Source organism: Podarcis vaucheri (genome assembly GCF_965113315.1).
Source record: "Podarcis vaucheri genome assembly, chromosome: 13".
NCBI lineage: Eukaryota > Metazoa > Chordata > Lepidosauria > Squamata > Lacertidae > Podarcis > Podarcis vaucheri.
In genome coordinates, this window is record NC_138751.1 from 19,666,657 (window position 1) to 19,690,505 (window position 23,849).

Genomic DNA, 23,849 nt, shown 5'->3' on the forward strand with positions numbered 1-23,849 from the left:
ACTAAGTCGCTTAAGTAACTTGGTTTGGTAACTAGGTGATTCCGCACATCCTGGAAAAGTATACCTTGGAGGTTTAACATGAGACAGAATCCAGATCCACTCCCCACCCCACCCCAGCTTCAAAATATTAAAGTGAGATTCAGTCTCAATCACCATAGCAGTGCTCCTAAGGATCCAATAATCTGCTTGAGAAGGCATCAGAAAACGCATGTTCACATAGTCCAGGCTAAACACTCACAACATGAAAAATATGTCCCTTTGTGGGTTCCTTTTTCTTGCATGCAGTGACAGCACACTGATAAAAGAAGTTTTTGTCATGTGGTGCTGGTTGGTTAAAAAAGTAACCCATCCCCTCAGATCAAAGGAAACGATATATGATAGGAAACAGCTATGCTGCAGGCGGGTGTGATAGTTCAGATGCCGCAGCCTCCAGAGGAGATCTTCCTTCATGAGACATTAGAAAAGGACACACCTGGCTACTGGGCTGAATGGTCTTTCAGCATGAAGTTCTCTTTCAGCATTTTCTTCCTGGGTTAGTATCAATGATGATCAGTGTAGTGGCTGGGTGGGAGGACCAGAGACCCACCTTTGGTTCCTGCTGTTCAGATACCTTCTTATTAATAGAATCCTCTCCCTTCCAGAATGGTGGCTGCCTGCTCAGAGACGAGTACTTGGAGTTGAGTATCAGCAGACAAGAGAATATTAATTTGGGAGGGTAGTGAGATGGGACAAAACAGGAGCTCAGTGCCATGGCCTCCCTTTCTCCCAAGGCTGTTTTTCTGACATCACTGGTTCTGCAGCTCCACCCAGCTTTCCCTCTGCTCGACCTTTATAGGTTTGGCATCTCAGTCGGTTCCTGCCAGAGCAGATGCTTGCTTCCAAACACAGTTCTGAGTGCTTACTTCCTTCCAAATTTTGTGCCATTGCTACCATACCTAGGGGAAAGGAATGAAGAGGGCCGTTCCAGTGGAGGTTGAAAGCAAATGGAGCATTTTAGGGCCTCTTTCCACAGTCTCTCCCAGGCTCTACACTCTTGTGGAGAGAGGGAACTCTTATCTAGTTTTAGCTCTGATTAGTCTTTGTATATTTGCAACTTAACACCATAGAGCACCCAAAATGAGTGTTGGGTATTCTCCAGCTTTTGCATTCTTTGTTCTCCTGAGATTTCCAACCCTGGCTGAAGATTTCTTCCAGTTTTCCAGCCAGAGCTGGGAAGGAGCACATTCTAAAGAGTTGATACACAGGAGCAGCAGCAAGGAAGAGAAAGTGGGGAGACTCTTTATGTGGGTCAGGAACTGAACCAGGAGGGTGACATTGTTCATATTTGACATCAATTCCATGACTTATGTAGGCAAACCCAAGTAAAATATAGACCACTGTTTCTCAAATGATGGGCTGGGTGCCCTCTGTGGGCTTTAGGCTGCTTTCAGACATGCCTTGGTCCCCAGTGACTCTTCAATCCCCAACAGCTCGCCCTTTGCCATGTATGAGGTTCTGCTGTCTGTGTTCATAATATTGTACAACTACTGATTATGGTAAACTTGTATGTGATGGTATGTATTGTGCAAAATGTATATTAGGTCAGTTAGGGGGAAATTGTGTGGTTGTGATGTTGGAAGTGAGTGGTGATTGGATAGGAGTTTTGAATGAGAGTTGAATACTGGGGGGGGGGGCGTATTATTTAAGTCTGTTATTATGGTATGTATTTTTTTTACTTTAGGACACAGGTGGCACTGTGGTTTAAACCACAGAGCCTAAGACTTGCTGATCAGAAGGTTGGCGGTTCGAATCTCTGCGATGGGGTGAGCTCCTGTTGCTCGGTCCCTGCTCCTGCCAACCTAGCAGTTCGAAAGCACATCAAAGTGCAAGTAGATAAATAGGTAGCACTCTGGCGGGAGGGTAAATGGCTTAGCCATGCTGGCCACATGACCCGGAAGCTGTATGTCGGCTCCCTCGGCCAATAAAACCAGATGAGCGCCACAACCCCAGAGTCGGCCACGACTGGACCTAATACTCAGGGGTCCCTTTTACCTTTACTCTTATTCTTTGCTTTTATATTGTAGACCACCCTGTCATCTTCAGATGAAGGGTGGTATATAATTTTAATTAATAATCATAATCATAGTAATAATAATAATAATTGACCAGCCGTGCTAGAGGTAGTCATCATTCAGGAGCTTTGTATATGCAGTGGCAGTGAAAATATAAAGCACCTAGCAGTAACCCAACTGTGGACTGTACCCCTTAGAGAAAAGATGATACAGGAGAGTTGAGTTGAATCAGTGGGTGGTTCTGGCCTGAGTATGGTAATCTCAAAGATACCAGCTGAAACCACAGGAACATTGACAGTATAGATGACACAGTTTCCTCAAGCCTAGTTGAGGTGAGGGTGAGTGATTTTCCTAGAAACTGCAGCTAGGGAGGAAAAGTTTATTGTAGTTTCCACAGAGGCCCTGTCCAATAAAAATACACACACACACACACACACACACACACACACACACACACCAGTGTTCAAAAAGATAAAACACTTCCCCGAATCCTAGTTGCTTTTTAAACTGTTATTTGATTTGTTTTCCAACCAAGTGGTACATAAATTTTATGAAATGCTACATTTTACTAAGTCATAAAAATCCAACAACCAGTGGATGGTGGCTTCCCATATGATCCTTTTTATTTCAAATATGGAAGTTGGCAGCACAACAGACATGGTAAATGGGTGTCCCTTAACCTGTGTCTTAGCTCCTGCTTGGAAAGAGGAGCGGCATTTAGTTATAGAAATCACATCAATGATAAAGTTATTTGGCATACCTCCCACTGACACCATCAGCATGGCATTTATGATAAAAAGTGGGGTGCAATGCCTAAGGGGTTGAAGGAGACAATGCAGCTTTTCCGAGCACAGCAGCTTTTCCGAGCCAACACTGAAAGATTGTGGTTTAGTTCAAAATTTATTTTTGGAGCCATCAAAGGGAATGCTATCCACCTTTCCAGTTCTGCATGAACCCAGCACTTGTTCCTGACAATCTGCCACCTAAATTGGAGATATAGCTCCAAAAATAGCACCCTCCCTCTTGAGCTGAAAAATGAAGAAATTTCTGCCCAGTACTCAGTCTCTATTGAGGAAAATTAAAAGAATGAAGACTTCTCCATCAAATGGCTAATCATTTAGGGAAAATCCAGACTGGAAGACTTTGGAATAAATGAGTCCAGTGCTCTTTTTTTTTTTAAGGGGGTACCCAAAGGTACGCAGTACTGGCAGCTCTGTTATTATTGTTGTTACAAAGTGTGGCGCTTAGTATAACAACTTCATGGTGAGTACCAGCACCTATTTTTCGGGGGGGGGGGAGGACTGAATAGTTCAATCTAGTGAAGATAACCATTTGGTCTATCCATTAGAGTGAAATCTTCCGGTTTTCATCTCATAATATCCTTGCTGGTTGTCCCCCACAGTTTTTAAAAATTGCACTTAAGGAATCTAATTAAGTCTCACTGGAAACAAACAAACAAACAAAAAGATATTTTCCGGCCAGCAAGACAGTTGTCACTGTTGAATGGTTTCTTTAAATTTGAAGGTTCATTCTTGTTCCACAAGATGTGTATGTCTTTAAGGGCCAGAGCAAATAACGTGACCTAGTTTTACAGCTGTGAAGCAGTATAGCAGGTGCTGTTAAGTTGTGTTAATTAAGCTGTGTCAGCAATTGGGTATAGTATATAAAGAGCAGCACCTAGCTCTCTCAGTACCCTGGTGGTTGAGTCATGCTTATTGCTATATTATAATGTAGAAGGAGTTTTTGGTTTTGTTATTAAAACCTAGCAAAAGTTATTTTGAGTTCCTTGTAATGTGTGGTCTCCCCAGCAAGCTCTCTGCAGCGCAACTACCGTATTTTTCGCCCTATATGACGCACTTTTCCCCCTCCAAAAATGAAGGGGAAATGTGTGTGCGTCCTATGGGGCGAATAAATTTTTTTTATTCATTTCCCCCCCAAAAAACGAGGTGTGTCCTATGGGCCACTGCGCCTTATAGGGCGAAAAATACGGTAATCTGCAAATAGCCAACAGTCACGGCCCTTTATCCTCCACTTTTTCTTTCCAGATGCTATTTTAAAAATTGTTAAAGGTGGGAAGAAATCTCATCTGACTTGCTAACTGGTTCTCTGAACTTGGGTTTGCCCAGGTGTGGTGCTGGACTCATCTACTGCAGAAGTGGGACAGCTGGAGATTAGGCTGGTGTATGGTACAAGTCACTGCAATGGAATGGTTGAATTTCTCCATAATGGCCAGTGGGGCACTATTTGTGATGATGACTGGGGCATCGAGGAAGCCACAGTTGTGTGCCGACAGCTAAGATGTGGACCTGCAGTATCAGCCACACTTGAAGCACAATTTTGGGGGGGAACTGGACCCATCTGGCTGGATGAGGTCCGATGCTCAGGGACAGAATCAGAACTCAGTCAGTGTCCTGCAAGCAACTGGGGAGAGCATGACTGCACACATGAGGAAGATGCTGGTGTTGTCTGCTCAGGTAAGTTGATCACTTATGTCAAGCCCTGTTTTGTTTGCTTTTTACATTGCCATGTGCATTATCATGTACATTAGAGTTGCCAATTGACCAGAAAATGTATCCTGAATGAATCCTGTGCCTTTTAGGCCAGCCTGATATGCAAGATCTTGCAAGTGAAGCTTTTCATTGGCTGGAAAGAAGCATAATTACCTCACAATGCCTACATGACCAATTGCTTTTAAAACCCCAAATCAGAGACCAGTAATAAAATTGTCAATCCCAGATGTGACCAAGTCTTCCCAAGATTAATTTACTAGCTACTTTCTAGATGGTGATTTTTTTTTCTTTTGGAAGTATTGTTTACAGGTAAAAGGAGAATGAGGGGACAGCTGGCTCTCTGAAGTCGTAAATAAATACAAGCACTGTGCAAGCCCTGCCCACTGATGCAGTTGGAGTCTAGGCTTGGCAATCCAAATTCAGATTCTGAACTCCAAATCTTCAGAACTGCCATTCACTTCCGTTCACTCTTTTGGTCATAACTTTTGTTTTTACACTTCTGAGCAGTAAATTTGGAGAAACTGTAGTTCTTCAATATGGAATTAACCCCAAGAACAGTCAGAAACAGCCCCAGGGTTGATTTTTTTTTAAAAAAAATAGCTTTCATTAAAGATGTTCTTGTGTTACAAAACAAACAAATAAACAAGGAAAAGTACATATTGCATCTCTGTTTTGATTCATATTTACTCCCTTAAATCAAATATAAAAACATTACTGCTTTCCCCCTAGCCTCTGTTCCACTTTTCCAAGTCACCCCTTCAATCTGCCTGAATTCTCAAAGCAAAAAGGCTGCTTCACAGGAAGAAGGACTATAATTAGCCTTATGGCTTGTCCCTTTATCTTATCCACTGTCCTGCTTTCAAAATGATCATGCAGAAGAGAACTACATCTTGTCTCATGTGCTACCTCACTCTCTGGAATTTGCTTTCCTCAGGCATGACGTTAGATTCAGATGCTGAAGACTCAAGTCGAGTGGAAATCAGGCTGGTGAATGGTTCAAATCACTGCAGGGGAAGAGTTGAATTGCTGCATAACGGCCAGTGGGGCACAGTATGCAGTCACTACTGGGGCCTTGAGGATGCCAGAGTTGTATGCCGGCAGCTGGGCTGCGGTGCTGTAAAATCAGCCCTACAGGCTGCCGAATTTGGAAGAGGCACTGGCCCTATATGGCTGGATGATGTCAGATGCACAGGGACAGAATCAAATCTCTATCAATGCCCCAAAATGCCATGGGGAGAACATGACTGCAAGCATGAGCAGGATGCAGGTGTTGTGTGCTCAGGTGAGTTCATAAACTATGAATTGATCCTACATGTTTGTTGGTTTTCACATTATCAGGATTTATTTCAAATATTTACAGCCTGCTCTTCATGGCTAAGAAGGCATCTCAAAGCAGATTACAATTCTGAAAAAACGAAAGGGAAAACCCAACATTAGTCATAATAAAGCATAATAGGGAAAGTGAAACCATAGAATACTTTGAAAGATTAAAAAAAACCCCATAACAAGTCAAAACAAAAGAAAAATTCCATGTCTATGTGTACATATGTCAGGAAATCCTCCAATCATTTTGAAACAAGGTAACAGATGCTTATTTTATTATTTCTTTAAAATATATTTTCACACATACTGATTCCAAAATGGTGCTTATTCCAAAGTAAACATGCTTATTGGCAGAAAAATAAACTTCGGCCTCCACCAGACAGTCCCTGGGTTTTTCAGGTTGGATTCAACCACATACTGGCAAATTCAGGCTGTGAAATTAAATCTGAGTGGGAGAGATTGTGCCACAACCCCCCGCCAAAGATCAGACTTTTTGCCATAAGGAGAATAATGGAAGAATACACTGGGTAGTTTGAGATGTCATCCAGCTTTCCCTCAAACCAATCAGCATCACTGCTCAATAAACAAGTCCGTCAACCCAATCAGGGTTGGAAAACTGCCATTTGCTTGTTTTGTTCTTCTTGCATATCAGGAATGTAGAAGCAGAGGTAAAGCATGGAATAGCAGTGGCGGGGTGGGTGAGTGGAGAGAAACACTGTGTGATTCACAAAGACTCTCCTCCCTGGAAGAGAGGGGAGTGGTTGTGGGCAGGAGACCGAGCTCCGCCCCTGGTAGGGGGCATTAGCCCCCTCCCCTCCTTACCTGGCTGGCGCCCACGCCCACCGGAGGCAGCCAACCAGGTGCCTCCGGGGGGCGTGTGTAGCAGCTTAATGCTGTGGCGCCAGCTCTGCCTCCTCCTCATTCATCGTCGTCCTTACCCACCATCTTGGTTTGCCACCTGGGATGCGAGTTTCCTGGTTTTCGAGACGCGGCATGCGGTGGGAAGAGCTTATGCCGTTGCTGATTGGCAGAGTAGCCACGTTTGGCCCTCCAGACATCCTTATCATTCACTTGGGAGAGAATGACCTGACTAATATGAGAAGCGTGGACTTGTTGTGGAACATAAAAAGAGACTTGGAGGCGATCGCGGCCTTGTGCCCAGGAACAATGGTGTTCTGGTCCTCCTTCTTGAAAAGAATTGTTTGGCGCGGTGCGCAGAGCTGTATGGCCATTGGAAAAACCAGGAAACTCTTGAATCGGGCGGTAGCCCGTTGGGTACGCTTTATGAATGGCCGAGTCATTTATCATGACCATATCCGGATCGGCGACCAAGCCACGTACCGGAGTGACAGAGTTCAGCTAACAGACATTGGGAATGACATCTGGTTGGACAGCGTCATTAGTAGCATTAGGGATTGGTTGCAGCTGTGAGGGTATTGGCGGCGAGCCCCTTTGTGGGTCGGGTGGCATTTAGGCATTGGATTCATGTATTGTGCTGTGTCAAGGGCTAGGTGTGGCCATCGCCTATGCTATCTACCATGGGTTATTCCGTTAAAGGAATCTGGCGGTCGTGTATTCCGTCCGATGCCTGCTTGGTGGGAGGCCATGGCACGACCCTCGGTGACATCAGGGGGTGAGCCTATAGTTGGATTAGCATCAACAGGCTCCACCAACTGTTGAATAAACTCACCTCCTATAGTCATCCAATGCCTAAGCCAATACCTTTTTCACTGCTGTAATCAATAAAGTTGTGGCCTTTTCTTGCCCATTAACCTTATATCACGTGTCCTTGTGTACCGTATTTTGCGCCCCATAAGACGCTCCGGCCCATAAGACGCACCTAGTTTTTTTGGGGGGAAATAAAGAAAAAAAAATTTATTCCCCCCCCCAGGTGCGGGGCTGGAAGAACCAGGTCGGGGAACAGTGGGAAGGCACGCTCTGCCTCCCCGCTGTCCCCCGAGCTTGTGGGGCTGGCGATGGGGAGAAGTGCACCAGTCCCGCGACGGCAGGCAGCTCTGTGCCGCCATCCCAGCAGGGCGGGACTTAGCGCCCCGCTCGGGATGGCGGCGTAGACCTGCCTGCAGTCCCGCGACGGCAGGCAGCTCTGTGCCGCCATCCCGAGCGGGGCGGGACTTAGCGCCCCGCTCGGGATGGCGGCGTAGACCTGCCTGCAGTCCCGCGACGGCAGGCAGCTCTGTGCCGCCATCCCAGCGGGTTAGCGCCCCGCTCGGGATGGCGGCGCAGAGCTGCGCTGGTCCCAGGACCGCAGGCAGCTCTGCAGGGCCACCGGGAGCGTGGCGGAGCTTCTCCCCCGGCTCCCGGTGGCCGGGCAGAGCTGTGCTGGTCCCAGGACCGCAGGCAGCTCTGCACAGCCACCGGGAGCGGGGCGGAGCTTCTCCCCCAGCTCCCGGTGGCCGGGCAGAGCTGCGCTGGTCCCAGGACCGCAGGCAGCTCTGCACGGCCACCGGGAGCGGGGCGGAGCTTCTCCCCCGGCTCCCGGTGGCCGGGCAGAGCTGCGCTGGTCCCAGGACCGCAGGCAGCTCTGCGCGGCCACCGGGAGCGGGGCGGAGCTTCTCCCCCGGCTCCCGGTGGCCGGGCAGAGCTGCGCTGGTCCCAGGACCGCAGGCAGCTCTGCGCGGCCACCGGGAGCGGGGCGGAGCTTCTCCCCCGGCTCCCGGTGGCCGGGCAGAGCTGCGCTGGTCCCAGGAGCTGTGAGGGTATTGGCGGCGAGCCCCTTTGTGGGTCGGGTGGCAGTTAGGCATTGGATTCATGTATTGTGCTGTGTCAAGGGCTAGGTGTGGCCATCGCCTATGCTATCTACCATGGGTTATTCCGTTAAAGGAATCTGGCGGTCGTGTATTCCGTCCGATGCCTGCTTGGTGGGAGGCCATGGCACGACCCTCGGTGACATCAGGGGGTGAGCCTATAGTTGGATTAGCATCAACAGGCTCCACCAACTGTTGAATAAACTCACCTCCTATAGTCATCCAATGCCTAAGCCAATACCTTTTTCACTGCTGTAATCAATAAAGTTGTGGCCTTTTCTTGCCCATTAACCTTATATCACGTGTCCTTGTGTACCGTATTTTGCGCCCCATAAGACGCTCCGGCCCATAAGACGCACCTAGTTTTTTTGGGGGGAAATAAAGAAAAAAAATTATTCCCCCCCCCAGGTGCGGGGCTGGAAGAACCAGGTCGGGGAACAGTGGGAAGGCACGCTCTGCCTCCCCGCTGTCCCCCGAGCTTGTGGGGCTGGCGATGGGGAGAAGTGCACCAGTCCCGCGACGGCAGGCAGCTCTGTGCTGCCATCCCAGCAGGGCGGGACTTAGCGCCCCGCTCGGGATGGCGGCGTAGACCTGCCTGCAGTCCCGCGACGGCAGGCAGCTCTGTGCCGCCATCCCGAGCGGGGCGGGACTTAGCGCCCCGCTCGGGATGGCGGCGTAGACCTGCCTGCAGTCCCGCGACGGCAGGCAGCTCTGTGCCGCCATCCCGAGCGGGGCGGGATTAGCGCCCCGCTCCGGATGGCGGCGTAGACCTGCCTGCAGTTCCGCGACGGCAGGCAGCTCTGTGCCGCCATCCCAGCGGGGCGCCCCGCTCGGGATGGCGGCGCAGAGCTGCGCTGGTCCCAGGACCGCAGGCAGCTCTGCAGGGCCACCGGGAGCGTGGCGGAGCTTCTCCCCCGGCTCCCGGTGGCCGGGCAGAGCTGTGCTGGTCCCAGGACCGCAGGCAGCTCTGCACGGCCACCGGGAGCGGGGCGGAGCTTCTCCCCCAGCTCCCGGTGGCCGGGCAGAGCTGCGCTGGTCCCAGGACCGCAGGCAGCTCTGCGTGGCCACCGGGAGCGGGGCGGAGCTTCGCCCCCGGCTCCCGGTGGCCGGGCAGAGCTGCGCTGGTCCCAGGACCGCAGGCAGCTCTGCGCGGCCACCGGGAGCGGGGCGGAGCTTCTCCCCGGCTCCCGGTGGCCGGGCAGAGCTGTGCTGGTCCCAGGACCGCAGGCAGCTCTGCGCGGCCACCGGGAGCGGGACGGAGCTTCTCCCCCGGCTCCCGGTGGCCGGGCAGAGCTGCGCTGGTCCCAGGACCGCAGGCAGCTCTGCACGGCCACCGGGAGCGGGGCGGAGCTTCTCCCCTGGCTCCCGGTGGCCGGGCAGAGCTGCCCTGGTCCCAGGACCGCAGGCAGCTCTGCACGGCCACCGGGAGCGGGGCGGAGCTTAGCGCCCCGCTCCGGATGGCGGCGCAGAGCTGCGCTGGTCCCAGGACCGCAGGCAGCTCTGCGCGGCCACCGGGAGCGTGGCGGAGCCTCGCCCCCAGCTCCCAGTGGCCGAGCAGAGCTGCGCTGGTCCCAGGACCGCAGGCAGCTCTGCACGGCCACCGGGAGCGGGGCGGAGCTTCTCCCCCGGCTCCCGGTGGCCGGGCAGAGCTGCGCTGGTCCCAGGACCGCAGGCAGCTCTGCTCGGCCACCGGGAGCGAGGCGGAGCTTAGCGCCCCGCTCCGGATGGCGGCGCAGAGCTGCGCTGGTCCCAGGACCGCAGGCAGCTCTGCACGGCCACCGGGAGCGTGGCGGAGCTTCGCCCCCGGCTCCCGTGGCCGGGCAGAGCTGCGCAGGTCCCAGGACCGCAGGCAGCTCTGCACGGCCACCGGGAGCGGGGCGGAGCTTCGCCCCCAGCTCCCGGTGGCTGGGCAGAGCTGCGCTGGTCCCGGGATTGCAGGCAGCTCTGCGCAACCCTCGGAGCCGGTCTCCCGAGGGTTGCGCAGAGCTTCCTGAAGCCTGGAGAGTGAGAGGGGTCGGTACGCACCGACCCCCCTCGCTCTCCAGGCTTCAGCGAAAGCCTGCATTCGCCCCATAAGACGCAGGCACATTTCCCCTTCATTTATGGAGGGGAAAAAGTGTGTCTTATGGGGCGAAAAATACGGTATTTATTTCACATAGCTGGGTCGGGCCCACGATCCACAACTGATTGCACAACTGACTGGCAGATGTATGTCCATGGTCCGAAATTACCAAGCTTCCCTAGTGATAAATATGGTTCTTTGGAGTATGAAAGACCTTTAAACAGTTTGACTTCTTTTTCTCCCACTCAGTCCTGCAGGTACATTAGCATGGAGGAATGGCTCCACCAACACACTTCAGCCAGGATAGCTCATTGTAACCTCCACAGTCAGAGGCAGGATAGTGGGCATTTAAGACAAAGAATATAGGATGGTCACCACTGCTATGTGGGGCTTGTGAGCAGCTAATGGCATCTAGAGGCTGTGGGTGGTCTTAACTGGCTAATCTTATCCAGCAAGATAGTAGTTATGCCCTTTTAAGCTATCCACTTTTTCTATCCTGATGCTACTTTCAACATAATTGCACAAAGGACAACTTACCACTCCTCTTACCCACTATCCTGAATTTGCTTCACCCAGGTCTGAAGGATTCAACAGAGATTGCAGGTTTAGGCCCCGTGGAAATCAGGCTGGTGGAAGGTCAAAGTCGCTGCAGTGGAAAGGTTGAAATTTTCCTTAATGGTCAATGGAACATTGTTTGTGACGATGGCATGAATATTGAGAAAGCCAGTGCTATATGCCAACAGCTAGACTGTAGAGATGTAATCCTCGCTACAAAGGAGGAACGATGGAGAAAAGGAACTGACTTTATCACACTAAGCGACAGCATTTGCACAGGAACAGAATCAGCCATCCATCAGTGCCAAGGAGTGCTTTCAAAAATCTCAAACCCATGTCAATATGCTGTTCTTGTGTGTTCAGGTAAGTTAATAAACTAAGGCTTGATCTGCACTTTCCCAGTCCCTGAAGGCAGCCAGTGCTAGTGCTTTGGCAGACGTGTTCCTATTCTCACAAGACAGACCATAATTGTTGCGTGGCGAGTTCCCACCTCCCACCAGAAGAAATAAAGACACAAGATACCATAGGTTAAGGTAATGGGCAAAAATTGGCCACAACTTTGATTGCAGGAAATGAGCGATATTGGCCTAGGCATTGGTCCTATCAACTATCCGGCTTCAGGCTGTATGCCTGAGAGGCCGGGAAGGGTTAACACCAGCAGGGGGAGCCCTGCTGATGCACATCAATTAGGCACTCCCCTGGGGTCACTGCTCAGGGGTGTGCCTTGGGCCCTGGCCTGCCTAGGCTTCGGACGGGGCCATGCCCCCGGAGTCCTTTACCGGACTACCCTTCACAACCAGGGAGATGATGGCGTTCCTCCCCCCCATCCATCTACATAACAATACCCTGACCAATGCCTCACCGCCACTCGAGCAAAAGCTCGCAGCCAATACCCTCAAACCTGCAACCAATCCCTAATCCCCGCAGAAATGTCAGCCAGCCAAACATCGTTCCCCTCATTGGAAAGATGTACCCCATGGTAGAGGGTCTCCTTGCTGAATCGAATGTTGGGGTGGTCAATGACCCGCCCCCCAGCGACACCACTCTACGAGTCACCAAGCATTCCAGTATTTTTCTGGACTTGTTAATAGCAATAGGACATTTGCAATCTCTCCATTTGCACCTTTCTAACAGGGAAGACCAAATTATAACTAACTTTGGGTAAGTATTTTTCAATTTGTCAAAATCATTGTAAATATTCCACATTATGTCCACGCCCTTCCTGTAAGCCACACCCCCTGAGCCAGCCGATAGGCTGGCCAGGGCATGACGCGGCAGAGGATTCCCCTCCATAGGGTCGGAAGTGGCTTTGTCAAAAATCATACAAAATCACATGACTTGGAGACATATAGAGGGGGAAGAGACTGAGGGCACAGAATTGTCCTTTATGGCAGGGTCGCCATCTTGCCCTCAGGATCATGGAGTGCCCACCGCCGCAACATGCCTGCATGTTGTGTGTGTAATGTCACATGCAAGACTCGCAATGTTTCATCACGTTTTTGGAGAGCTGCTCCTCCAAAAAAGTGATGCAAGTGTGCATCATGTGTGTGATGACACACACCTGTCTTCTGGCGGATCCTCTTCCTCCTCTCTGCCACCAGCAAGGTACCCTTTTTCATGGGGAGGGGCTCAGATGCCTCCTGAAAAGGGTGACTCGCTGACTGGCTGCGGAGGGCAGAGCTGAAAGACTTGTCTCGGAGGCGTTGCTGCAGAGGCTGGATGGCTGCCCCTCTCTGGCTTTGCTCATTGACTTTGTGGGTGCCCAGCCTCCCACCCCCACCCCTGGAGTTGGCGCCTATATGGCATTTTAGGGGAAACAGGGAGCCAGCAAGACTGCAGGCTAAACTCCCAAAGGGGAAAGTTCTCATGGAATATGGTTGAAGAAGAGAGATCTGACAAATAATGAAGCTAGAGATCTAAGAGGGAAGAACCACCATGAATTGCCATTCTGGAATGAAGCCCTTGCAGAAAACATTTCTTGGGTTTCTGTAACCTGCTGGGGCAAGACTACAGCTATCCAACCTGTAACTAAACACACTATGATTACTTATATACTAAGTGATGTAGTGATGAAAGGTGTGGGTTTTTGTTTGTTTGTTTTGTTTTTAACTATTGGTCTGCTGTGAGTAGTGATAGCAAAAGACTATATTTTTGAGTTTGCTATGGATATACCATATTTTTCACTCTATAGGACGCACCAGATGATAAGATGCACCTAGTTTGGGGGGGAGGAAAACAAGAAAAAAAATATTTTGAATCCCAGAAGCCAGAACAGCAAGAGGGATCTGACTTCTGGGATACCGTGTGGCTGTTCTTGCTTCTGGGATAACTGTGCCAAGCCTCTTCAGGGCAGTGGGATGAAGGCTCCCCCTGCCCGAAGAGGCTGTGCACGGCTAAGGCAGAAGCCAGGGCAGGCGCATCGCTGAAGAGGCGCTGCGCAGTTCTCCCTCTCTGCACAGCGCCTCTCCTTCACAGAGAGGGAGAACTGCGCCGCGCCCCTTCAAGTGAAGCTGGAGAAGGAACAGAAGGAGACCCTTCTGTTCCTCCTCCGGCTTCCCAGGACAGGTGCCTCGCTACGAAGATGGAGGAGGAACAGAAGGAGAACCTTCTGTTCCTCCTCTGTCTTCCAGGCAGGCACATGGCTGAAGGGGCACTGCGCAATTTTCCCTCTCTGCGCAGTGACTTTCCTGCGAAGCACTCACATTTCCCCTTACTTTATGGTAGGAAAAAAGTGTGTCCTATGGAGCAAAAAATACGGTATTTCTATGTCATTTTTTTCTGCCTAAAAGCCTTCTAAACAGCTCACAAAACAATATTTTTAAAAAATCCACTAAAGAGGATGGGATGGGCTCCCAGTTTCATGCACTTACTGATTGGATGCTGCTGGAAATTTATAAAGAGCATGGATGTTGGTCTGATCCAGCAACACAGTGGTCACTCCCCTTTTTCTCACCCACTTTTTATATCCTGTTGCTACTTTCAGAATGGTTATACATAGGATGAATTTCTGTAATCCCATTTCCTCACCCACTCTCTGGCATTTGCTTGACCCAGGTGTAGCTTCAGACTCAGATGTTGCAAACTCATCCCAAGTGGAAATCAGGCTGGTGGGAGGCTCAAGTCGCTGCAGTGGAAGGGTTGAAGTGCTCCTTCGTGGCCAGTGGGGCACTGTATGTGGTCACGGCTGGGACATGGAGGATGCCAGAGTTGTATGCCGGCAGTTGGGTTGCGGAGATGCAAGATCAGCCCTACAGAATGCAGAATTTGGAAGAGGCACTGGCCCCATCTGGCTGAATGATGTCCGATGCACAGGGACAGAATCAACTCTCAGTCAATGCCCAGCGAGGTCTTGGGGGGCACTGAAGTGCAGTGATCGAAATGCTGCTGCGGTTGTATGCTCAAGTAAGTTCATTATCTGCATTACTCTCTAATAAGAAGCCTTGGGAAGAAGTACCGTATTTTTCGCTCTATAAGACGCAATTTTCCCCTCCTAAAGAGTAAGGGGAAATGTGTGTGCATCTTATGGAGCGAATGCAGGCGGGAGGCTCTGCTCAGCGCTCCCTTTAAAGAGCTGCGTGGAGCGTGTGTGCAGCTCTTGGGGGCTTTTCCCTGAGGAGTGAGGGCGGCTGCCCTTCTCCCTCCTCGGGAAAAAGCCCCCAAGAGCCGCACACACACTCCACACGCTCTTTAAATGGAGTGTGGCTCTTGGGGGAGCCTTCATCCCACTACCCGGGAGAAGCTGTGCGTGGCTATCCCATAAACCAGGACAGCAAGAGGGACCGCTGCGCAGCTACCCCTCTTGCTGTCCTGGCTCCTGGCTTAGCCGCACAAAGCCTCTTGAGGGCAGGGGGTGCCTTCATCCTGCTGCCCTGAAGAGGCTTCGCGTGGCTATCCCAGAAGCCAGATCCCTCTTGTTGTTGTGGCTTCTGGGATTCAGAATATTTTTTTTCTTGTTTTCCTCCTCCAAAAATTAGGTGCTGCTTATGGTCTGGAGTGTCTTATAGAGTGAAAAATATGGCAATTCCTATCATGGAAAAGGTGCAGGTTCTTGCAGCACTGTTGTCATGGACTGACCCATACCCACCAACTGCCCCGAGCGTAACTGGTGTGGTGGCACTGGGCACAGAGCTTCTGGGGCTGTGCAGCAGGTGCCATCACTATTACATCCAATAGAAGGCGAGAAGTTGGGGAGGTGGACTTTGGCCTCACAGGGTGCCACTGAAATTTGAGGCTCCAGGGTATGCAGCTGAGCAGGGGAAAGGAGTGGGACTGGCAAGGCAGGGAGTCAGGCTTGTGGCTGGCTGAAGTGAGCCTTGGTGCAAGGAGCAGGACGACTGCTGCAGGTCTCTCACTTCGTATGAGCCCTGGCTTCTCTTGTTGCACTAATTCTCTCTTGGCTGCAATGCACTCCCTAGGAATAAACACCTTTGAACTCAGTGCAACTTTCTTCTGAGTAAACATGTTACACATTACAGTGTGATGGTCTTCCCTGGCACCAATCTCGGCAAGTTTCCCAACAAGCTCTGTAAACAAACTTTTAAAAGGGTTGTTGGGTGGCAAGAGAGCTGGAATTGGGCAAAAACCTCTGACATCATTTCTTGCAGACTTGTAGGTGTCCCTCAGCTTGGTTTTCTGGCTCAGCTACACAGCTGCAAATAAAACGTTTTGAATGTGTTGTAAAGTGCAATATACAATTGTGACACTAGATGAGCTATAGCAAATTCAATGCATTTTTCAAAACGATTGAAATGGGAGTCTTAAAGTAGTTAGTGGGAGGCAGGGAGTGGGGGGACGACGGGACCCTGGATTATATTCCCACATGCTAAGAGTGGAGAATGCTATCCGCAGTGAGGAAGAAATAAGGTAACGATAACTTCCAGATTATTCTAGGCTTTAGTCACAACCTGTTAAATTTTGCCATGTTCCACCCAATCACCCACTTTGTTGATCCACACCTGACCCTAAAGAGTCTGCCCTGTTCCCACCTGTCCCCAGGGTCCACCTAGGGGAAGTTGGAACTCTTTATTTTAATTTACAGTTTCATAAAATATTCCACAACAAAAAGTTACTGAAGCAGTGTCTAATAAAATAAGATAAAACAAAACAAAACATTAAAGGTTACAAACCCAGTAAATGGAGACAGTGTGTGGTATTCTACTGCATTTTACTCAGAGTAGATCCACTAACATTAAGACGACTGAGTTAGGCCCATTAATTTCAATGGGTCAACTCTGAGTAAAACTTTATACCACCCTATGAAACCATTTCTAAAATTATACAGTTTTTATTCTCTAAAATGACTGGGTCACGTGCATTGTGGAAAGCCATCTAAGTAAATTTTTTGAAAAGGTGCCAAATATCAAATTGTTAGGTGCTTTTCTGATTTCAGCTGACCCCTTATTCTAGAGGGCTGGAGCTGTAGTACGAAAAGCAGAGCCTCACCGCATTCTAAGCCCACATTTTGGAGTATGCTGTGCTCCCCATCTGAGGAGGGCAGTTGCCAGGCAGGGAGATAGGTGTACTCATAGGTAAACTGGTCCCAAGCTGCTACTGGCTTTATATGTTGATGCCCCTTTTTTCATCTGAGAAATGTTGGAGGGTAAGCTGGCTGGATGCAGCTCCTGACAAGTGTTCCCCTTCCCCTGCAGTTTGTCTTCCGACAAGTCATTTTTCTCACTGGACTGTGGTAAAATTATGCAATTACATAAGTTATGCTGCCACTATATTTTCCCACCTCATTCATTTTAGTGCAAAGGAAATACAATGGAATTGGGGAGCAAATGCCACCAATTGCAGCTTTTGGGGCTTGAAAGCAACAACAGAGAATATTGATTGTATTTTCTGGATTTATCTCCATTCTTGACATGGGATGAGTCAACAAATATCTGCAATTGCTGCTTCGGTTTCTATTTGAGAGCCAGTGTGGTGTAGTGGTTAAGAGCGGTAGTCTCGTAATCTGGGGAACCGGGTTCGCGTCTCCGCTACTCCACATGCAGCTGCTGGGTGACCTTGGGCTAGTCACACTTCTCTGACGTCTCTCAGCCTCACTCACCTCACAGAGTGTTTGTTGTGGGGGAGGAAGGGAAAGGAGAATGTTAGCCGCTTTGAGACTCCTTCGGGTAGTGATAAAGAGGGATATCAAATCCAAACTCCTCTTCTTCTTCTGTTTCTATTTTCATTACAACTGACTAAAATCCCTAAGTGATCTTCCCCTCCACCTGCATGAATCTTAATATGATAATTTACCTCTACTAGCACCATGACATGCAAGCATTTCTGTAGGTTCCTTCCCTGGATGTGTTACTATAAGTCTTTTTTGTTCCATCAGAGCTTCGTCTCATAAATGGCTCGAGTAACTGCTCTGGACGGATTGAGGTGTTTCACAACCAGCTGTGGGGATCCGTTTGTGGTGCTGGCTGGGATTTACAGGATGCCAATGTTGTTTGTGGAGAAATGGGCTGTGGAAATGCCTTAAGAGTGCGAAGTGAAGCTTGGTTTGGCCAAGCATCTGGTCCCATTTGGCTGGAAAGAGTTAATTGTACAGGAGAAGAAACATCCTTCTATGATTGCCCCAGAGGTCCCTGGGGAGAGCACAACTGCAGCCACAGCCAGGATGCAAGTGTGGAGTGCTCAGGTAAGGTTCTCTCTTAGGAGTCAGTGAATCCTCTGTAGGGGGAAGTTTGGAAAATCCCAACTATCAAGTTCAAATTATTATTGCAGTATATCCAGTTCCGGGACGTGGGTGGCGCTGTGGGTTAAACCACAGAGCCTAGGACTTGCCGATCAGAAGGTCGGCGGTTCAAATCCCCGTGATGGGGTGAGCTCCCGTTGTTCGGACCCAGCTCCTGCCAACCTAGCAGTTTGAAAGCACGTCAAAGTGCAAGTAGATAAATAGGTACCGCTCCGGTGGGAAGGTAAACGGCGTTTCTGTGCGCTGCTCTGGTTCACCAGAAGTGGCTTAGTCATGCTGGCCACATGACCTGGAAGCTGTATGCTGGCTCCCTCGGCCAATAAAACAAGATGAGCGCCGCAACCCCAGAGTCGGCCACGACTGGACCTAATGGTCAGGGGTCGCTTTACCTTTACCTTTATATCCAGTTCTGCCAAGAAATTGGTACAAGATACAAGATTTAAATATATGGATATTTAGAAGATGTATACATGCATACTCTTTCACACAGTCGTACTTGTATAGAGTGTTTTTTTTTTAATTGGTTTTAGTTCATTTTGTAACATCATACATTAGACCAAACAAAAAAAAACATACATAACACATTCACACCAAAAAGAATACATAAAAAATTAAAAAAGAAAAATAATAATAGAAAGGACAGAAGAGGAGAAAGAAAGAAAAGAAAAGAAAAGAAAAGAAAAGAAAAGAAAAGAAAAGAAAAGAAAAATCTCCTAACATAGGACAACAACAGGTTGACTACATTAACTACAAAACACACAACACTGAATGACTTCCCTTCATCTCGGTTTCGGAATGTGTTATAAGGTTTTTCTATTTGCAGTTTCTTCTCCTCAAACAATTCTTTACATCATAAGTGTTATATCGCACCTACTGTGATTTTTAGATTTTTTTACCTCTGTTTCCATGTATGCCATAAATTTATTCCAATCTTTATTAATTTTTGTGTCTTTTTGATTTCTTAATTTTCTGTGTCATTTTTGCCAATTCTAAATAATCAAATAGTTTGGATTGTCACTCATTTATAGTTGGGATTTTTGGTGTCTTCCAATTCTGCGCTATTAGAGTTCTGGCAGCCACTGTCGCGTACTGAAAAAGTGTTTGATCTTCCTTTTTGATTTCCTCTCCAGTTTTTCCCAGCAAAAAGGCTTCGGGTTTTTTTTTATAAAGGTATATTTGAAGATTTTTTTTTAGTTCATTGTAAATAGATTCCCAGAATTTCCTGATAGGTTCACACAACCACCACATATGATAAAAATCACCCTCCTTTATCTTGCACTTCCAACATGATTTATCACCGGTTTTATATATTTTATCCAGTTTTACGGGCGTTATGTACCACCTGTACATCATTTTATACATATTTTCCCTGAGTGTTGTACATGCTGAGAATCTCATACCTTTATTCCATAATGCCTGCCATTTGTCAAACTCTATATTATACCCAAAGTCCATTGCCCATCTCACCATTACCTCCTTTATTATATAGAGTGTTTGTGCACAAGTGTTAAGGGTAATCTGTGAAGAACCCCATACCCTTGGGCGTGTTCTGGGTCTTTAATTTATGTGATGCCTTTTTGTTCATGGGACCCTCCTTCACAAGGTTGCTTCACACTTTATTGAAATCCCCTGGACAACATGGAGGCTTCATGAGAGTGAATCACCCTTAGACATGTTAGATATCTTCCTTTGCCTCCTTTCTTTTGCCTGGTGTCCCACCTGAAGGAAACATCTTCTGTCACTGAACCATATTACAGATGTTCACATGTTGCATTAAATGAGCGCACACAATACACAATAGTAGAGCTGTAAAAACCAGCAAGTGTTAACTCTTTCACACAATCCCAGAGACAGTTTTACCTGTGATTCCCTCCTGGGGTGGGGTGAGCCTGATGTTTTGACTTTGGGGGTGAAGGGTTCCCTCAGGGCTGCAGGGAAGGGTGCCTGGGAAAGGGAGAAAGGGCAGGAGAGAAGCCCAGACAATAAAATGGCTGGGGGGCTGAGAGCATCAATGGCACCTTCTGGAGGCAAAATTCCTGGCTAAGCACCCTGACTTTATGAATCCTTTTGTGCATTAATTAGATTTAAGCCTGTTGGTTATATGAGGGTGATTATCACACAGAAACAACAGATGTGCCTTTCAAAAATTCTAGAACCACCAGAGACCAGATTGGTGAATGGCTCAAGCTTTTGTTCTGGAAGGGTTGAGGTGCTCCTCAACCAGCAGTGGAGGACAGTGCGTTCTGTTTCCTGGAATCTGCATGATGCCCAAGTAGTGTGCAGGGAAGTTGGCTGTGGATCTGCTTTGTCAACCAAGAAAGAACCTTACTTCGGAAGAGGACATGGCCCCTTCTTGTGGAAAGATAAAGACTGTTATGGGACAGAAGCTGCTCTCAGATACTGTCAAAATATTGACATGTGCCATGAAGTAATTTTTGAAGACTCTTGGGAAGATGTTGGTGTTGTGTGCTCAGGTAATGGGTGTGGATGCATTAAAGGGTGCCATACTGTGGACATATAAATTGGGTGTAAGTTAAATCAGTCTGTCTCTTTTGTTGGCAGCATATTGGTATTGGTAGTCATGAGAAGGGAGAAGAGATACAGTCCACAATGCATCTTTCCTTTTCCCCACATCCCTCTCTCCTTTCGTGCTTATGTCTGACACAAAATCTAATCTTGTAGCTCTTATAATTTCAAAGGGTAGATCTTTGAAATTTAAAGGTTTTTTTAATGCAGTGGTGGGGAACAACTGACACACAGGCCATATGCACTGCAAAGGAGAGTTTCTTTATAGAGGCCATATCATAGGTTTTTGCTTGGAGGGAAACCTGCTATTGGAATGAATAGTTTTTCCTCAAGACTAAATGCTGTGTTTGAAAGATTAGGGGAGAGATTGAGGGCACGGGGAGAAGGGGACGACAGAGGACGAGATGGTTGGACAGTGTTCTCAGAGCTACCGACATGAGTTTGACCAAACTGCGGGAGGCAGTGGAAGACAGGAGTGCTGGCATGCTCTGGTCCATGGGGTCACGAAGAGGCAGACACGACTAAACGACGAAAAAACAACAACTGCACTGTGATTCCTGTGTTGAAAATGGCTCCCACCAACTACAATAGGCCTTGAATATAAGCCTCTCATTTGGTGTAATAGCAGGTCCCTCCCCCCACCAGGGCTAAATGTGCCACTAAGGGCAGTTTTTGGGTTGGGCTGCAGCTGAGGAGTGGAGTCATCCTCCTGTCCCCAAGAACTGCAGCTTGGAGCTTGAGTGACTATAGAAAACCCTCAGCAGAGAAGGTTAAACCAAACGGTTTGTGTGTAACTGAATTGACATATAAGAAGAACAGGAGGCACTGCTTCTGGAGTTCCTGCTTGTGGGGTTTTATATTCCAGGCCACATATTTCAGGTTTGAGATTGGGGACCAGGTCTTGTTGCTTTGCCAGAAGTATGTGAGGGGGAAAAAACTTGACTCAATCTTATATTTCCTTGACATCTGATGGGAGGGCGTTCTGCGTTTTAAACCCAAGGCACGATTCTATTAAATAATTCATGGAAAGGGTGATGGTGTTTATATAGGAGGATAATGTTGGGGGGGCAGGGTAGGTGGCTTAATTCTCAACCCCTCTATTTCATTCATTAGATCCCAAATTATAAACAAGGTTATATGACAGCTGTGCCTTTCAAACAACAACAACAACCCTCTTTTTCCCCATCAGAGGTCCGCCTAGTGAATGGCTCAAGTCGCTGCTCTGGGCGAATTGAGGTGTTTCACAACCAGCAGTGGGGAACTGTGTGTGATGCTGGCTGGGATTTACAGGACGCCCATGTTGTGTGCAGAGAACTGAGCTGTGGAAATGCCTCCAAAGCATTTGGTGGAGCCTTGTTTGGCCAAGGATCGGGTCCCATCTGGCTGGAGGGAGTCAACTGTACGGGAGAAGAAGCGTCCCTGTCCATATGCCCAAGAAAGTCATTGGCAGAGCACAGATGTGATCACAGCCAGGATGCAAGTGTGGGGTGTTCAGGTAATGTTGTAAGAGAGGTTTTGTTTAGTGTATCCTGTGTAGAGCCAAAAACCCAAAGCAAGTATTTCTAGATGAAAGCAGGATAGATTCACTCTTCTGGTGGCAGAAAATCATTGAGGGAGAGAATGGCAGGAATGTTTGGCAGGTACTCAGGTAGCAAATGCTAGCTCTAAAACTGGCATTAGTTCCTCCTAAACAGGAGCCTACAGCTGGAGCATTTATCCATAAATTCTTCCTTATGCTTAAATCTATATATATCCATTAAGTTAAGGTTTTCTACTAAATTGAAAAAGGTAACGGGTAGTCTCCCTTCCTCTGAGTCCGATTTCCTTATTGTCCTATCCATATCCAGGGAGACTACCCCATTAGTACCCCACATCAGAATTATTTTCTGATCCATATAATCAAACAGTTTTTCCTCTAATATTTTGTAGTAGTATTCCGATTTTCTTTCATTTGGTGTGTATATTCCTACAATTCTTCCCTCTTCATCTTTAAAATTTTGCTGCGGGTCATATTTGTCATTTACATAAATTACCACTCCCCTTTGTGTGTGTGTGTGTGTGTGTGTGTGTGTGTGTGTGTGTCTGATGTTATAAATTATTTTCCTAATCTTTTGTTTATTAAGACTCTTCTGCGTTTTTTTGCAACATGTGTTTCCTGAAGACAAATTATATCCAAATTTTGTTTTATTAAAATGTGTTCTATTTTATTTCTTTTTAATTTATTATTCAGTCCATTAACATTCCATGTCTAACATTTTGAATCCAATCTCTCTCTCTCTCTCTCTCTCTCTCTCTCTCTATATATATATATATATATGCTTTCGTAGATTTTCACGGGTACAGGAATGCAGGTTTTGGTGTCTTCGGGTGTCTTCCCGTGTAAGAGTCGGGGTGTCTGGGCGACGTTTCGACGAGGTCTCACTCGTCATCTTCAGGCTGGTGCTTTCGGCTTCTTGTTACTGGAACAGAGCAGAATCTGGTGTTTGAGTTCCTATAAATACTGTTGAGGGGTGTGGTGTATAGCCTCCAACGTTCTGGGCAGAGAGGAAGTTCCTAGATTAGTGTGTCTTTTCTTCTTTTGTTCCTTAATTACTTGAGGGATATCTTGAGTGATTTCATGAGTGGTATTCTGATTACCACTGGGTGGGTCATTAAGTGTAGATTAGTTGCTAAAGCTTTCGTGTCTTGACCTCTTGAGCTTGTGAAGAGTTTTTCTGAGAAGATGGCTGTGCTGCATATAGTTGTGCTCTGGCTTGGCTTCGTGTATAGGGGCGAGCTGTGATTTTGTGCCTTGTGCCAGCCAGATCTGTGTAGGGATTGCAGGGGGGTGCAGCATCCGGAGGTGCCACTATAGTTTGGCTACTGGATGGAGTCTGTAATATGTCTGTGGAGAGGGTCTGGGTTTGGGTCTGGTGTGGTTGATTGGTGACGGCGTTCTGTGTGCCTCTGGTTCTGGTGTCGGTTTTTGTGGGGAGGGCTAATTTCCAGATGTCTGGCAGGCGGGACGTGTCGTCACGCTTGTTCATGTTGTGAGGGTGTTTCTCTATCTCGATGGCTTCCATGATTATTCTCTTGTGGTGATGTTCCATGTTAAAGAGCAATTTGGAATCTGCAAAATTAATTTCGTGTCCTGTTTCTTTCATGTGTTGGAAAAGAGAGGAAGTTTTTTCTTCTTTTTTGACGGCATTCTTGTGTTCTGCGATATATATATATATGATGAGTCTTTTTGTTTCTCTTCTTCCTGTTTATCTCCTCTATCTTCCAAGCCTGTTTCTCCCTCAGTTGTTTTGACTCCAAGTTGTTTTTTATATTCCCTCCAAAACTGACTTGTCTTTACATCTATGCTTTCCCCCTTTGTATGAAAAT

At 48.0% G+C, this 23,849-nt stretch overlaps 1 protein-coding gene across 1 annotated transcript in view; it reads left to right on the forward strand.

Moving 5' to 3' along the window:
* Positions 1-417: 417 nt before the first annotated feature.
* The window catches only part of LOC309517625 (scavenger receptor cysteine-rich domain-containing protein DMBT1-like), a gene marked incomplete at its 5' end in the record, with an annotated part of 40,374 nt that continues 16,942 nt past the window's right edge, over positions 418-23,849 (forward strand). The window contains 6 exons of the mRNA XM_082196893.1: positions 418-532; positions 4,178-4,525; positions 5,496-5,843; positions 11,288-11,629; positions 14,321-14,668; positions 17,595-17,900. Of these exons, the coding sequence (XP_082053019.1) occupies positions 418-532; positions 4,178-4,525; positions 5,496-5,843; positions 11,288-11,629; positions 14,321-14,668; positions 17,595-17,900 (1,807 nt within the window). The remainder of the gene's footprint in view (positions 533-4,177; positions 4,526-5,495; positions 5,844-11,287; positions 11,630-14,320; positions 14,669-17,594; positions 17,901-23,849) is intronic.